A 13,323-nucleotide genomic window follows, 5' to 3' on the forward strand; every position below is an offset into this window, starting at 1 on the left:
CCGGGTTCTGGGCACGACGGTTCGGCGGTGTAATATAACAAAACATAACCTAACTCTAGCATAATATAACCTCTCGCAATCACCTAAATAAGAGTTTTCATGAATCGTTTGACTTCATTTATTACATGCGCTTTTATTGCGTTTGAAGTATTCGTGAAATATTTCAACAAATTAAATATATACGGCATACGGAGGTTATGTTATGTATGGCAATGATGCCCTTGATAAAGCTTTACGGGCGAATGACTCTGCAGGATTGAGAGTCAAAAAATTTTGGAAACTAGGAATGGTTTTTTTTTGTTTGGCAAGTAGGAATTGCCTGCTTATATGTAACATATATCAGCGGAATCCGGAGCCATCACATAACGACAACGATCAAGCAAAATCTCGGCATTTGGTGGTCTTGCCTTTTTTCTTCTTGATTCCCTACTTTAAATTTTTCCGAATTCGAGTGTCATTCTACGTGACAGTTATACCTCGAAAAAATGTCGGATAGATAAATACGGTCCTATTCAAATTTGTATACGGTTTCTATTTACGAGATTAAAGTTAGAAATTTAACGTTATCGGAACGAAACATTGGGGAAAAACCACTATTTTCTTAAATTTTATAACGATTTTGAAGAAACTAATATTTCGAAAGATGAACATGTTTTAATTTATTAAGGTATACTGAATTTCAGACAATTCCAAAATCGCAAAATAACGGTTTTGTCTCAGCATGAATCATAACGATAACGTTCAATATAATCTATATTTTTCTATTCTATTCTCAATACGGAAACAAAAACTGTAAACAAATCCAAATAGTACCGCATTTAACCATCCTGAAATTCCGTTACAATTCATGAATTGTAGAATTATAGAAATCGAACTTGTTCCTGTGTAGCTTTTTCGTATTGTTTACAATGTAGAAAGTCCGAATCATTGAGATAGGATGCAACGTATGTGATACGGTTTTCTTTAGTTATCATGAAATTTTTGTATTTATAGATAGAAGGGATTATTGCTACAATCTTACGATCTAATCTGATCCGAGTGTGTCTGAATTAACATGAATGAATTAATGTACTGCAAGTTTGGAGCATGCGAAATGAGTGAATTGTTAATTTGTAACTTTTATTACAATAACAACAATGAAAAAAATTTTGCATCATTCAAACACAAGTCTTTAATATCATAAATTTTAGAATTTATTTGGAAAGATGATTAAAAAAATTTCACATAATGAATACACATATTGTCGATTTAAAAAAAATACAACTATAAGTTTATAAATTATTTCTAATATGTGCCTGGTACATGTTATTGAGATTTGTCACTTTCCTAACCCAACGAAAGTTCGCTAATAGAAAATTCGTCGAAATCAGAATTTGAAAATTTTCCTCTGGACAAATTTGATCAGAGTTGGAAATGAGACAAAGCAGATTTATCATATTAACGAACCTCTGCTGGACTTTCCAATTATTTATAATTAGCATTGAACCAAATTTTTAATAGATATCAAAGCACAACCTTGCACTATAGCTTATATTACAGAAATAATATGGAAAAATATCATATAATACGTATTTGTGGTGTAGAGAGTTATAATTTTACTCTAATGTTATTTTGTAGTGAACTTAATTTGTCAAGTGGGCTAAAATTGAATTTTCGCGACAAAACTAGTGTCTGCAGGAGGGTGGATCCCGTTACACTTTCTACTATTTGCGCTGGGGATATAGATTTGCTTTTCAGATAGTGAACATATATTTACAGAGAATTTTAAATAGAAAAATTAAACACTGTATACAGAGCGTGCCAAAGAAAGTCCTGTCGTATGAGTGACGATTTATATATAAGGCAGGTGTAAGGCGGGCTGCAAAACGGTTATCTTTGTATCAAACTTTGGCAACAACACATTTAGAAACACTTGCGTGTTCAAACACATTTAACTCCTAAGAATATTCAGATGGACCATTTGCAGCTCATTTCTAAAAGTTGAAAGGGCAAATTTTATAAAATCACTTTTGATACTAGGTAGAAAAATGTCAGTGATAATTTCGTGAAAATGATTTTCAACTATCCGAGATGTACAGATTTGTACTGACACTAAGTAGATTTTCAGATTTACAAGTGAAGTGAAATTTAAAACGCTGAAAAAGTATCCATTGTATAAAAATACAATTAACATGGAAAGTAGGTAATTCATAAAGTCAATTCTGCATAGCAGCAGTTGGCCCGCTTATTGTTAGATATTACAGAGTCGTAAATGAAAAATGCTTCTATCAATGATTACTTCATCTGCGTACAGTTTTTTTCTATTGGTATAAATAGCTAAGAACCAACGTTAATATCATTCAATGAGTCAATGATATTTAGAAAAAACCAATGCTGCGTCATCTTAAATTAAAATATATTAGTTAGCTGCTTAAGAAAATACTGAATAAAGAGTAAAAACGATTGAAATCTTTTTTTCATAGATTGAAATAACTATTGAATTACTAAGGTTAGCGTACTTGCTATTGCTTGTTTTCTTTCCTGACTGGATTCTCAACTATAAGTTTTAATCGTACGCACATTCGAGTATGTATTTCTACATATAATGTCTAGTGCATGAAACATTGTCATTCATCGATCACACACTATGGACATGGAAGTAATTTTCATCACAGGATGTACAATGAATTTTAATCAAAATAATAATTCCAGCTATAATATCTTCACTGCTAATGAATCCGAATAAAAGAAAAAAAAATTCAAGATATCGGCTAGACAAGGAATTAAAATCAAATTTCTTAGTCGCGTATGCTGTGGTATGATATATTCTCAATACCCGGATGTTTCGTAATGACTTTTTTTAAATGTATTCGAAATTCCAAAGATCAGTGATTAACTTAATGGAACAAAACTTCAGGCAACATCCAGTGAATAAATTAGTATTCCAACGCTTCGAATTGTATTGAACTCAAGTAAAACTACTATGATAAAATTTGTACAGCTGAACTACTTTTTATGTCTGATACCTTACTTAAGCATATTAAAGAAGTAGAGTAATGGGAAATCGGAAAGTATATCTCGTCATAACATTATCTGGTCCCGAGATACAGAAATTTAATAGTTGCGCGATAAGAAGAATTTACGTAAGGAGTTAATAATTATATGTATAATTCTGAAGGAACAATGCAAAGTTCATCATAATGTAGTGGCTGATTCATCGGTAATTGTGTATGGCTAACGTCTACGGGGTTGCCTTTCTTGAATTCTTCTGTAAAGCAGGAACAACATGAGGAATTGAAACTTATAAATGCGTATGCACACGTACATGCATTTACAGTTTGCTGCCTAAAGAGTAGGACAAAGTCAATTTATTGCTACCGAATGCAAAACTCAAATAAATTTTCTTTCAAATATCTTGATAATTTGTAACATTTCAAGATTTCTATTACTCTTTATAAAACAAGCTGCGGTTACGTGTTTTTAACTAATTATATTCAGTATACTATGTAGTAAAGATACATAATTTAGCGATCTTAGATCGACGACTATACAGTGCACCTGGTAAAAATCTGGGAGTGTTGTGTTAGTTATTACACTATACGCTTACAGGGTAGAAAGTTGTCTGGGCACTTTACATTGTCTATAGATTTTTCTAACTTTTATACCTTTATACTAAAATTACAATTACTACTAAGATCAAGACTTATTTTTATTACTATAAAAAAAAAAAAGTGCAAATAAAAGGAAAACATTGGCCCTGTATTTTGGTCAAGAGTACCGTCAATTTCATCATTTTCATATCACAATCAGCAAAACTTCCTATGGTATTAATGCAACGTATTAAATATCAAAATATATAATACGTGAAGTATTTTTTAATAAGTCAAGTAAAATCAAACGTTTCGGAGACATTATCAATGTTAAGAAAAAATACTGACAATTATGCTACGGACTAGTTTTGCTATCACATAGGTAATGTTCGCAATTATTTAATATACGTGCTCCTACTACAAAAGGCTGAAAATATATTAGTCTGCAATGGTGTATTTATATCTATTATGCCGTTTATTATTATATAATCTATTAGGAAATCAAAAGTTTACTTATGTCAACGGTTTAAGTTACGATTAGAAACAGCGGTTGATCATTTTCTAGCAAGAAATCAAAATCAATGCTCAGGATTTTTAGGATTACAAAATTTATCAAATATTTTGTTTTTTTTTCGGTTCTTGTTTTTATCAGGGGTATAGTCACCTGGATTGGGATAACAGAAAATTTGGCCTTTTCATACAAATTGTTGAGAATATTTCTCCTTTGCCACTTGCACGTATGTGTTTTAAATATTTTAGCTGTGATAAAGTTCTGCACACACATATGGCCGTTTGGGTCGATCATTTCTATTTTGAGGTAACTTAATAGATAGGAACTTATTCTTCCAGTATTAGAATATATATTCATACGTGTATATAATAAAATTCAGCAGTAGTACGAGCACTTTTGTCTTATTGTTTGTCTTTGTGCAGTTCATACGTGAACACTATATTATAATTAAATATTGATACTCTCTCTTTCACTCCGTTTAGTTTTAGAACTCATGTCCGAGAAATAAACAATCATCGACGAATTTCATTCAACCTTTAATATCATGGTTAGTAATCAATTTGCGCCATTGTCAATGAGTGCAGTAAAATTTAAAAAATCGTAAATAAATTTCTTATATGTAAAGATCTATCGGAGTAAATTACCCGTGTAATATATCTAGAGAACCAAGACACAGTTTAATCTACATACTAAGAAAATGACGCAGGGATTAAAAAAAAATGACCTAGCGCAAAATTCCCCCAGAAAACTAAAACATTTCGTGTTAAACATGTTACACTGTGTTTATGGCAGATTTGCTCCAGTGTAAACATGGCCGAATAATACCTTCGAAAAATACTGATTATTCAAAACAACAATACAATCTATTAATTGTAAATTGACTAGATGTTCTTTATCCATTTTAAATAAATTAGAAAAATAGATGCAAGACAAAGCTGTGACGCTGTCGAACAATATATAGATAAAATAATACGTCTATTCAGTAACAGCTTATCTTACAAAGCCCAAACTCCCTTTCAAGAGTTATCGAGCAATTGACTAATGAAATGTATCCGAAGAATTAAAATAAAAATGTTGACTTTTTCCCGTCCTTCAATAAGCAGAAAATATATTTTTTAACGTATCTCTAACGAATATTTCATTATTCCATCATTGTTCCTTGGTTCATCCTAGTAGTCAAACCTGAAATTAGTTTATCATTGAATTGAACAAACCCTTGATGTTCCGGGGGAATCATCCATTGCGGCTGCTCGCCTCTTTATACCTTCCAAATAAATCTCTCGGTTGAACAATCCAGCTGCCAACGGAATACTAAAAGAACAGATATAATACGGATGATTATTAGTATCTCAATGACATTGTTACAGTGATGATTAAGTTGTTAATTTTTATTTGTGGTGTAATTCTGCAGACACTTTGAAGCTAGAGCAACGATGTAACAATGTTTATTGAATTGATAATTATTAAACATGATTATTAAATTTGATTGACAGATTTAGTGGGGTTGGATGAACATGAGAGTAAGTTACTAAAGGGGTCATCTATATTCAAAACACACCTTCAAAACTTGAGGATTAGATGGCGTAACAAAGCATCGCTGTTCGGAATACAAAATGTAAAGGTAACTGTACTCACGTATCTATTCCTGGTCGAAGTATCGTTTTATAAACTCCCCAAACAGGTTTGTGATCAGATGTGCAAATACTAGGTACAGAATCGTATATTAGGCATTCTAAGGTACCATCTTTGTACGAATTTGTGCTCTCATTAACTCTTTGTACGTGGTCTCGATTATGGTCTTTTCCTTTGAAAAGAATTCGGTCTGTGTAGGCAGGAATACGCTGCTTGTTGCTTGAATCAAAGTTTTGGGTTCCTGGATCATATTTAAATGTCGGCGGAAACATTATCGCACCTTCTTTAAAACCGTTAAGAACGGATCCTTCTTTCAGAATTGTACACAATTGATCGGCGTGTAAATTTATTGGAGTTTCTTGCGGAAATCGGGTGTCTGTGATCCATTGAATTACCTCTTCTCGCGGTTGAGCCAAACGAAAGTTTAAATCCCCGCACCAAAAAACGCAATCGAAATTTTGCGTCACATCTGTAATATTTTTTACAGTCAATCTATTATAATATATTTTATATGATGTGAAATCTGTTAACAGAAATAAATTACAAAGGAATGGAAATATGAGTCAATAAGGATACTTTCAATCGCTTTGGACTTACCTTTGCTGTGTTTTCTTGTCGGTAAATCTTTCGGCAGATCCAAATTTCTTACAATTCTTTTAATATCGTTTATTCTTTCTTTTACTTTGTCTTGGTGCGCCGTCAAGTGAGCAGTAACAAATAAAAAACTCGTTCCAAATAGCATTATGGCTAAGGCCACAGCTCCCTTAGTTCTGAACGCAGTGCCTGGTCTGGTTGAAAAGTAAGAGTCCTCCGGAACGGAGCAAAACCATATAAGATCTCTTCTTACAAACAATGCCAAATGTAACGTTCCAAGCCCAGTACTTGTTAGCAAAACGTGTGAGGGACCCAGAGTTTCTTGCAAAGCTGCCTCCCACTCGGTCCGTTCAGAACAAGATTCTTGTGTTCCGATAGCCAGCATTTCAGGAATCGTTTCCATACAGGATGGTAACATAAAGTCGTTAAGTTCTTTAGGCGGAGATTGTCCATTCATGTTCCACGTACCAACGAATATTTTTATCTCCCTGTTTGGAAGAACTTTCTCCAATTCGACTGGACCTAACAAAGAATTAGCTGCGACTCGCCCGTGAAGAAAGTTTCTGAAAATTTCGATAAGATTCGATTGAGTCAGTACTTTCGCAATAGACGTGAAAAAATTGTTTATCCACCAATCAATTTATTCTTCAAACGCATACCTGTCTCTTGCTTTCTGAGCTGGTATAAGATTGAGAACTTGGGCAGCAAGTAGCGACTGCTTTGCAAGACTGTCCATAGAAACTCCATCTGCTTGATTTCCTTGTTTATCTTTCCTCTTTGACAAGGTATCGTGCGATGTTGATCTTGGCTTGAGTTGTATCGGAGCACTTTTTACCGATTCTGGGCTAGAGTGCCTCATTGAATTTGTTGGCGAGTTTACTATCAAGTTATCAGCTGATCGTCGATGTAACAAACGGCGTCTCATACTACCTTGTATGTTGGGAGAGGTAGATTCGGGTGACGAATTTCCACCTATTTTTTTTTTTTTTGGTTTTTTTTTGGGAGGGAGGAAACATTGATTATTCATTAAATTGTGGTATTTACATGTAGATATCGATTGATAACATGCATTGGAGTATCGTTTCACACCGAACAGTAAAACAGCTACAGTGCAACTATAACGTAACTCTGGCCTTAGGTAGTTGAAAAGTATGAAAGAAAAAAGCGAAAGAAAAACAAACAGTGTATAGCTTGTGCTGTGCTGTGGATATTCGATTTCTGGAGTCACAATCGCATTCCTCATTATCATAATAAACGTGAAACAAAATTGGTTACATTGACGTCAGCGTAAGTTACGATCCTATGTAGCATCTTGGGTCAAGGTATTGGAAAAAAAACTTGCCCACGCCGGGAATAAATATACACCTATTCTTATTTCTAGACCAATGACTAACGTGTTGTAAATTGTTAGAACGATAGCCTGGCATGCGGTCATGGGTAATAGGAGAAAATTGAAAGCAATTGAAAGGAATTAAGTTTCGCAATCATTCGGAATTGTGGAAAACTGTACACGGGCATGTATTGTGAAATGTACATGTGTCGGTGTGTGTAAATATACATGTCAGTCATTGCATGTGAAGTGATTGTCATGAGTATAAATGTAATTTATTCATAAAACTTGCAAGACCTCTACTTTAATCCCGTTTTACCAGAGAATGATTCGTAACATGACAAGTGTTCTTCTTTGAAAAGAACATTGTCCTTGACCTTTGCAAATTAAGTACCTCGATTAAAAAAAGGCGGGGCTACAGCGAAGCTATTCCTAGCGTAAGCTATGATCAAGGTCAAATCTTCCCGCTGGCTATTATTAATCGTAGAGTCGAAATCGTTGTCAATTCCTTTCTATTTTTTCTAACTTCTGCCACGAATAATGAGCTTCCCTCCTTCATTGAAAGCCGTTCAAATGACAGGTTTAAAACTGTTCACAAATTGTGCAAAATTTCGATTGTAATTATAATTGTAAATTTCAAAAATTCAGAACCTTCCCAATCAGAATCATCCGAATCTTCATCGTTGTGATAACGAACCATGCTGTACACTTGGGAAGGATCGTAATACTGTCTTTCTATTGCTAAAAGAAAGTATGACGCGTATTTCCCAGTTGTGAAATAATAGTTTTCTGGATCTCGAGCATTTTTTTCTACTTCAATTAGCAAAACCGTTTCTTCTCTAAGGAATTCTCCGTCATGTAATTTCAGTTGAATCAATTTATCTTTCGGGAGTGAAGGTTCTGGGAGAGCAGTAACGTCTTTTATATTTAATTGCTGAATTTCAGTTTGGATTTGCGAGATTTCTTCTTCCTTCCTCTCTAGTTTTTCCGACTTTACCGCAACTTGACTTTGTTGCGTTACGACATCGACATTCTCGTTATTGAACCATTTTCTTTTCATAATTTCAGACGATACTTTTTCATCCTTCGATTCTTTTGTCTCGGCAGGTGCAGTGTTGAAATTATTTCCTTTCGAACTGTCATCAAGATGATTGATTAATATTTTGCTATCAGTATTGTTGATAATCAATTTTGTAATCCGTGAATCATTATTAATGGCCTCGACGAGCCTCGATTCTTCAAAAGAATTATTTTTCGATCCATTCTTCAATTTTGAAACGTCAGATTTAGAGTGCGAACTCGCCTGCTTCTCATTACTCTGATTGGAATCTTTCCCGTCGACTGTACCATTCGCTCGACTTGTACTAGCCTGATGTGTAACCGGCTTGTTATTTTCCCCACTATTTGGGAAGGCGGTAAACACATTAGTCGGATCAATACTGGACGACAAGTTTGACGTTTCAGAACTACTTGTTGCTGCATAAGTGATCACCTTTTTTTTCTCATCTCCATGCTCGGAACTGTTAGACGTTCCCTGTGTGTACCGTCCCTCTTCCAGTGCCTCGCTGTTTGTTTGGCCTTGACTCGGGGACCGGCTGGTAGATTTATGCTTTTTTTTCTTTTTAAATAATCCAGTAAATCTGTCTAGGAATGACTCTTTTCTGCACACTTTGTTCAAGCTAGACATTTCGACACATTCACGTATTAAACGCAATTTACCATAATCAGGTTTTCAACACTGCACTGCTCTCCACAAAAGATATCCACTCCCCAAAGAAGATAGCTGCACACTAAACCGGCGTGGAATGCTCAATACTGAACAGACCAGTCCTGATGTATGGATGTACCCAACACATTCACACTCCACCACACAGATAACTGTATAACTGTATATAGGCATGGAAAACCACTCCCCCTCCTAAGTGCAAAAGAGGGGAGCTACCAGGGAACATTCTATGTAAGGTACGTGTAATGAAAACTTCCATTCAGCCAAATATTGACTGGATGGTTCCTCCCCCTTGTTCCAAACATTTTTTCATTAATTCGAGTTTTACCAGTCATTTTATTTAATGTATCACGAGTTCTAATTTCTTTCATTATCGCGTAAATTTCAACTTAAATGATCTGTTTTAGTTTGCCTGATATTTGCTAATTGGGAAGTGCTAACTATAATATTATTTACGTTTCCTCCTATTTTTATTTAATTTTTTTTTAGCTCCTTTTTCAATCTTACATATTATAATGAAAAATAAAGTAATACTAATTTTTTGAGTAAATTTCGAGAACTTACTTTGCCAAATATTACGTAGGCAGGTTTGCCTAATTTTTTTTCGTTACTTACAACTAGCTTCTTTTTGTATCCGTTTCTGTGTGTATTTATTATTTTATTCTGAATACTAATATCCAGGGGATCGAATCTTCTGTTATTAATAAAAGGTATTGCTCTTTTGTAAACGTAATTGGAAATATTGTACAAGTCAGTGACAGATATGTCACAAGCCTTTTATATCTATCTAAGTAAAAGTGTTGAAATAACTTATCGTAAGATTACACACAAATGAGCAACAGGTATAACCACAACGTTACAAAGGAGAAGGAAGTTTTAAAAATAACAGAGTAGATGGAAATTAAGTGACAGGGTCCGTACGCTTTTTGAAATCTGAAGTTCCCAAGTTTTCCAGGTATTCCAGCCTGAAATAGCATGTTTCCAATATCTTTTCAAGAAACATACTGCTGAATTACGACAATTTTTTTACAAATTAATACTAATACCTTCAGTATTACCTAGTAAATATCTTACTATCTGACTATCAATTTACAAAAAACAGCCTGCGATTTTCCAAAAGAAAAAAACTAAAGAAGGTTTGGTATTCAGTAATATACATAGAATCTATGAAGTGGTGGCACGAAACAAACTCATAAGTACAATTTTTTTTTCTCAAAATCGATAGCACTTTGTATAAGAACAAGTTTAACTCTTCGACAGACTAAAAATTCCAGTCTTAATTCAAAAAGTCGAAATTTCCTGACTTTTCCCTGCTGTAAGAAATTCTCTGAGTTTTCCCAGTTTCCCAGGTTTTCCCTGCGTGTACGAACCCGAAATCAGCTTTTTGAACAGAAAAAATGTTCCAATTTTTTTGCAAAGCGGTGCAGTAGGCGGTGACAATTAGAGGTCAAGTGACCAGAATCACAAGTCAAGGATAGAAGATTGTGCAAACCAAGGTTGCGTGATAAACTATTTGATATCGGTCCAAAGGTACGCTAGAGACTATCGTGCAGATAACAGACACGACTGGGAAATGATTGATGATTTACCATCGACGTACGATTCCTTGGCTGTGCATGCTTCGTTTTTATGCAGTAGATGTCCGTCGTGATTTGGGTTTGGAGTGGCGGCAGGTGGCGGAGTCTTGGACTTCTCTACAAAGGCCTCGACCTGGCAATTTGCAGCTGTATAGGCGAGTTCGGACTTGACGGAGGCGCAACTGAGCGTGGCTGGAGACAATCGACTGACGGTCAAACTTTGCGGCGGTGTTCTACTGCGTTCTGTCATAGCGCAGCATAACGATAACTTGGTACTTGTATGAGAACCGTGATGCGAGAGTTCGGTCTTTGAGTTCTTGTTCGAATCGCCTTCGCCGCCTTTGTCCCTGTAAGAAACCTCCAGGCACCCGACCCTCGTCTTCTTGTTCATCAACATTCGGCATAGTGATTTTTTCTTCTGTTTAGATTTCGGCGATATTTCTGTGCTGATGTTCGGGGGATTCGACTGCGCGTCGTGAGCATCCGAACGATCCATAATACAATAACGTTGTGTATATGTGGCTCTGCGAGGTGTTTAATTGGCTTGATTTTCAACAGACTCTGACCGTGACATCCATTTTTTAGGCTTCGTGTAAACCTCCGGCGCCTTTGTACTCGGTGAATCCATATTCACCATCGAAGCCCCTTACTGTCATTGATATTTTACTCATTTCCGTATCAATGACCATGAAATTGACGTTTCTTTGGGTGCCATGTTTCCACACCACTGCGCATCAGCCGCGCGCAGTTGTCAAACTAGCAGACGACGTTATTGTCATTCGAACGTCAAACAATCGCTCATTTTGAAAAGAGAAACGACAAAAGACGACCGTTCCACCGATTATCGAGAACCCGAAACTAGCGATTAACTTCATTGACGCTGATGTTATCACGATAATACTACGACAAGTTGATAACCGATAACATATCCCTGCATCTCATGTCCGATGCGAGTATTTCTCCCGCGTTTGTATGGCGTAATAACGCAGTGGCGTAATATACATATAGTTCACGCTTTCATAACATGCGCATAGTAGTTATTATTAATGAACAGTCATGTAGCCAGGAGGGAAAGAGCCCATGGATAAAAATTTCCGTAATGATTTTCGAAGAAATTTCATTTGCCCTGTTGGATTGATTCTAATGAATACATTTTCAGTAATACTAGCGTATTATTCTTTCACCCGGGAGAAACATTTAGATCGATACAAATTTCAAGGTAACGTTCGATTTTTAAATTTGAACGTCGGACCGATTCATTGTTAATGATTGAAGTATCGATGAAAAAATTTCGCATGAATTGTATAATTTCATCGAAAACACAGGTCTCCCCAATTAATGGTACAGCAGTGGTGCAATACGGGTTGCATATTCTTACGGTCAGGGCGTAAAGTGTACATACGTCGTAATTACGGAACAGAGTAGCAATAAAAATTAGAGCGATCGTAGTTTCGTAGTTTATCGATAAACAAATCTTTGAATTAAGCAAAGCAAGATCGTTATAGTAATTCATACGAAGCGATTACGATGAGGAAAAAATATCGTTTATTACTCAATCGAGAAATAATGTGGAATTACGGGAAATTTTTATTACGTAGGTATATCCTACAGTTTCAGTAAAAAATGATGGCATGAAATGTACAAAAAAGTAGCAAAGTTTTTCTGAAACAACTGTTATTAGTGCGGTGGTTACTGTAATGTAACAACTGTACTAACACAGTATATTACTGTTTGTATAACGCAGTGTGTACTCGAGAGTTGTATTTGCACATTTGTGTTGAGATAATTGAATCGTTCGTTTAATTTAACACACATTGTTGTACATGAATAAAGTTCCAGCGAGCTTACTGTATAAAATTTAACATCGAAATTGTATAATATTATAATGCAAACCGTATCATCGGCTAATTGATTTGAAATCGATAATGTATTGAATTCGTAGATAAATGGGATTAGTGAACTCTGGTTTAAAAAGTAGTCGAAGCATTATAAATCACTCCAAACAAATGTAGAATCATAACGTTGCTGTATGATTTTTCTTTTAATACGTACGTGTATAATATTTCCGATATGACGGCTTTCCATGACCATTCAAGAATTGCGTCAAGCGACGGAAATATTGCTTAGAAAATTTGAATCAAATTTTCCCTACATTTTTCTCTACAGTCTGGAATGGTTGGCCTGATTGATGGATAATCACACGGAATTATACATAATAATGCAGAAACGCTTATTTTTATTTGTTGCCTAGCTCGTTGTACGGTGACAGAATTTGAGTGTAAAATATCCATATTGAACGATCGAATAAAACACACCTTCCACCTTGATACGATAATATAACGTAATACGCACAGCGACGATGTGCCCACGGAATGAAAACTAGG

At 35.1% G+C, this 13,323-nt stretch overlaps 1 protein-coding gene across 2 annotated transcripts; it reads right to left on the reverse strand.

The window, feature by feature from the left end:
• Positions 1-1,170: 1,170 nt before the first annotated feature.
• Positions 1,171-11,823, reverse strand: LOC107218137 (inositol polyphosphate 5-phosphatase E). Of its 2 annotated transcripts, none has more exons than XM_015655906.2 (6): positions 10,952-11,823; positions 6,966-7,278; positions 6,310-6,869; positions 5,716-6,181; positions 5,295-5,391; positions 1,171-3,247 (listed from the first exon to the last, which is right to left on the reverse strand). In XM_015655906.2, exons 1-6 carry the CDS (start codon positions 11,433-11,435, stop codon positions 3,221-3,223), a joined length of 1,947 nt encoding a protein of 648 aa, XP_015511392.1. In that variant the 5' UTR covers positions 11,436-11,823; the 3' UTR covers positions 1,171-3,220. The 2 variants fall into 2 exon arrangements, with proteins under 2 accessions (XP_015511392.1, XP_046587536.1); XM_046731580.1 differs by lacking the exon at positions 10,952-11,823 and adding an exon at positions 8,288-9,510.
• Positions 11,824-13,323: the final 1,500 nt, after the last annotated feature.

This window comes from Neodiprion lecontei, chromosome 2 (assembly GCF_021901455.1).
Source record: "Neodiprion lecontei isolate iyNeoLeco1 chromosome 2, iyNeoLeco1.1, whole genome shotgun sequence".
NCBI lineage: Eukaryota > Metazoa > Arthropoda > Insecta > Hymenoptera > Diprionidae > Neodiprion > Neodiprion lecontei.

Coding starts and splice junctions, on each gene's coding strand:
- LOC107218137 (XM_046731580.1), bottom strand. CDS start 9,323: ATGTCTAGCTTGAACAAAGTGTGCAGAAAAGAGTCATTCCTAGACAGA. Junction 7,279..8,287: donor GGATGATTCTGATTGGGAAG/GTTCTGAATTTT, acceptor AAAAAAAAATAG/GTGGAAATTCGTCACCCGAA. Junction 3,248..5,294: donor ATTCCCCCGGAACATCAAGG/GTTTGTTCAATT, acceptor CCTGCTTTACAG/AAGAATTCAAGAAAGGCAAC.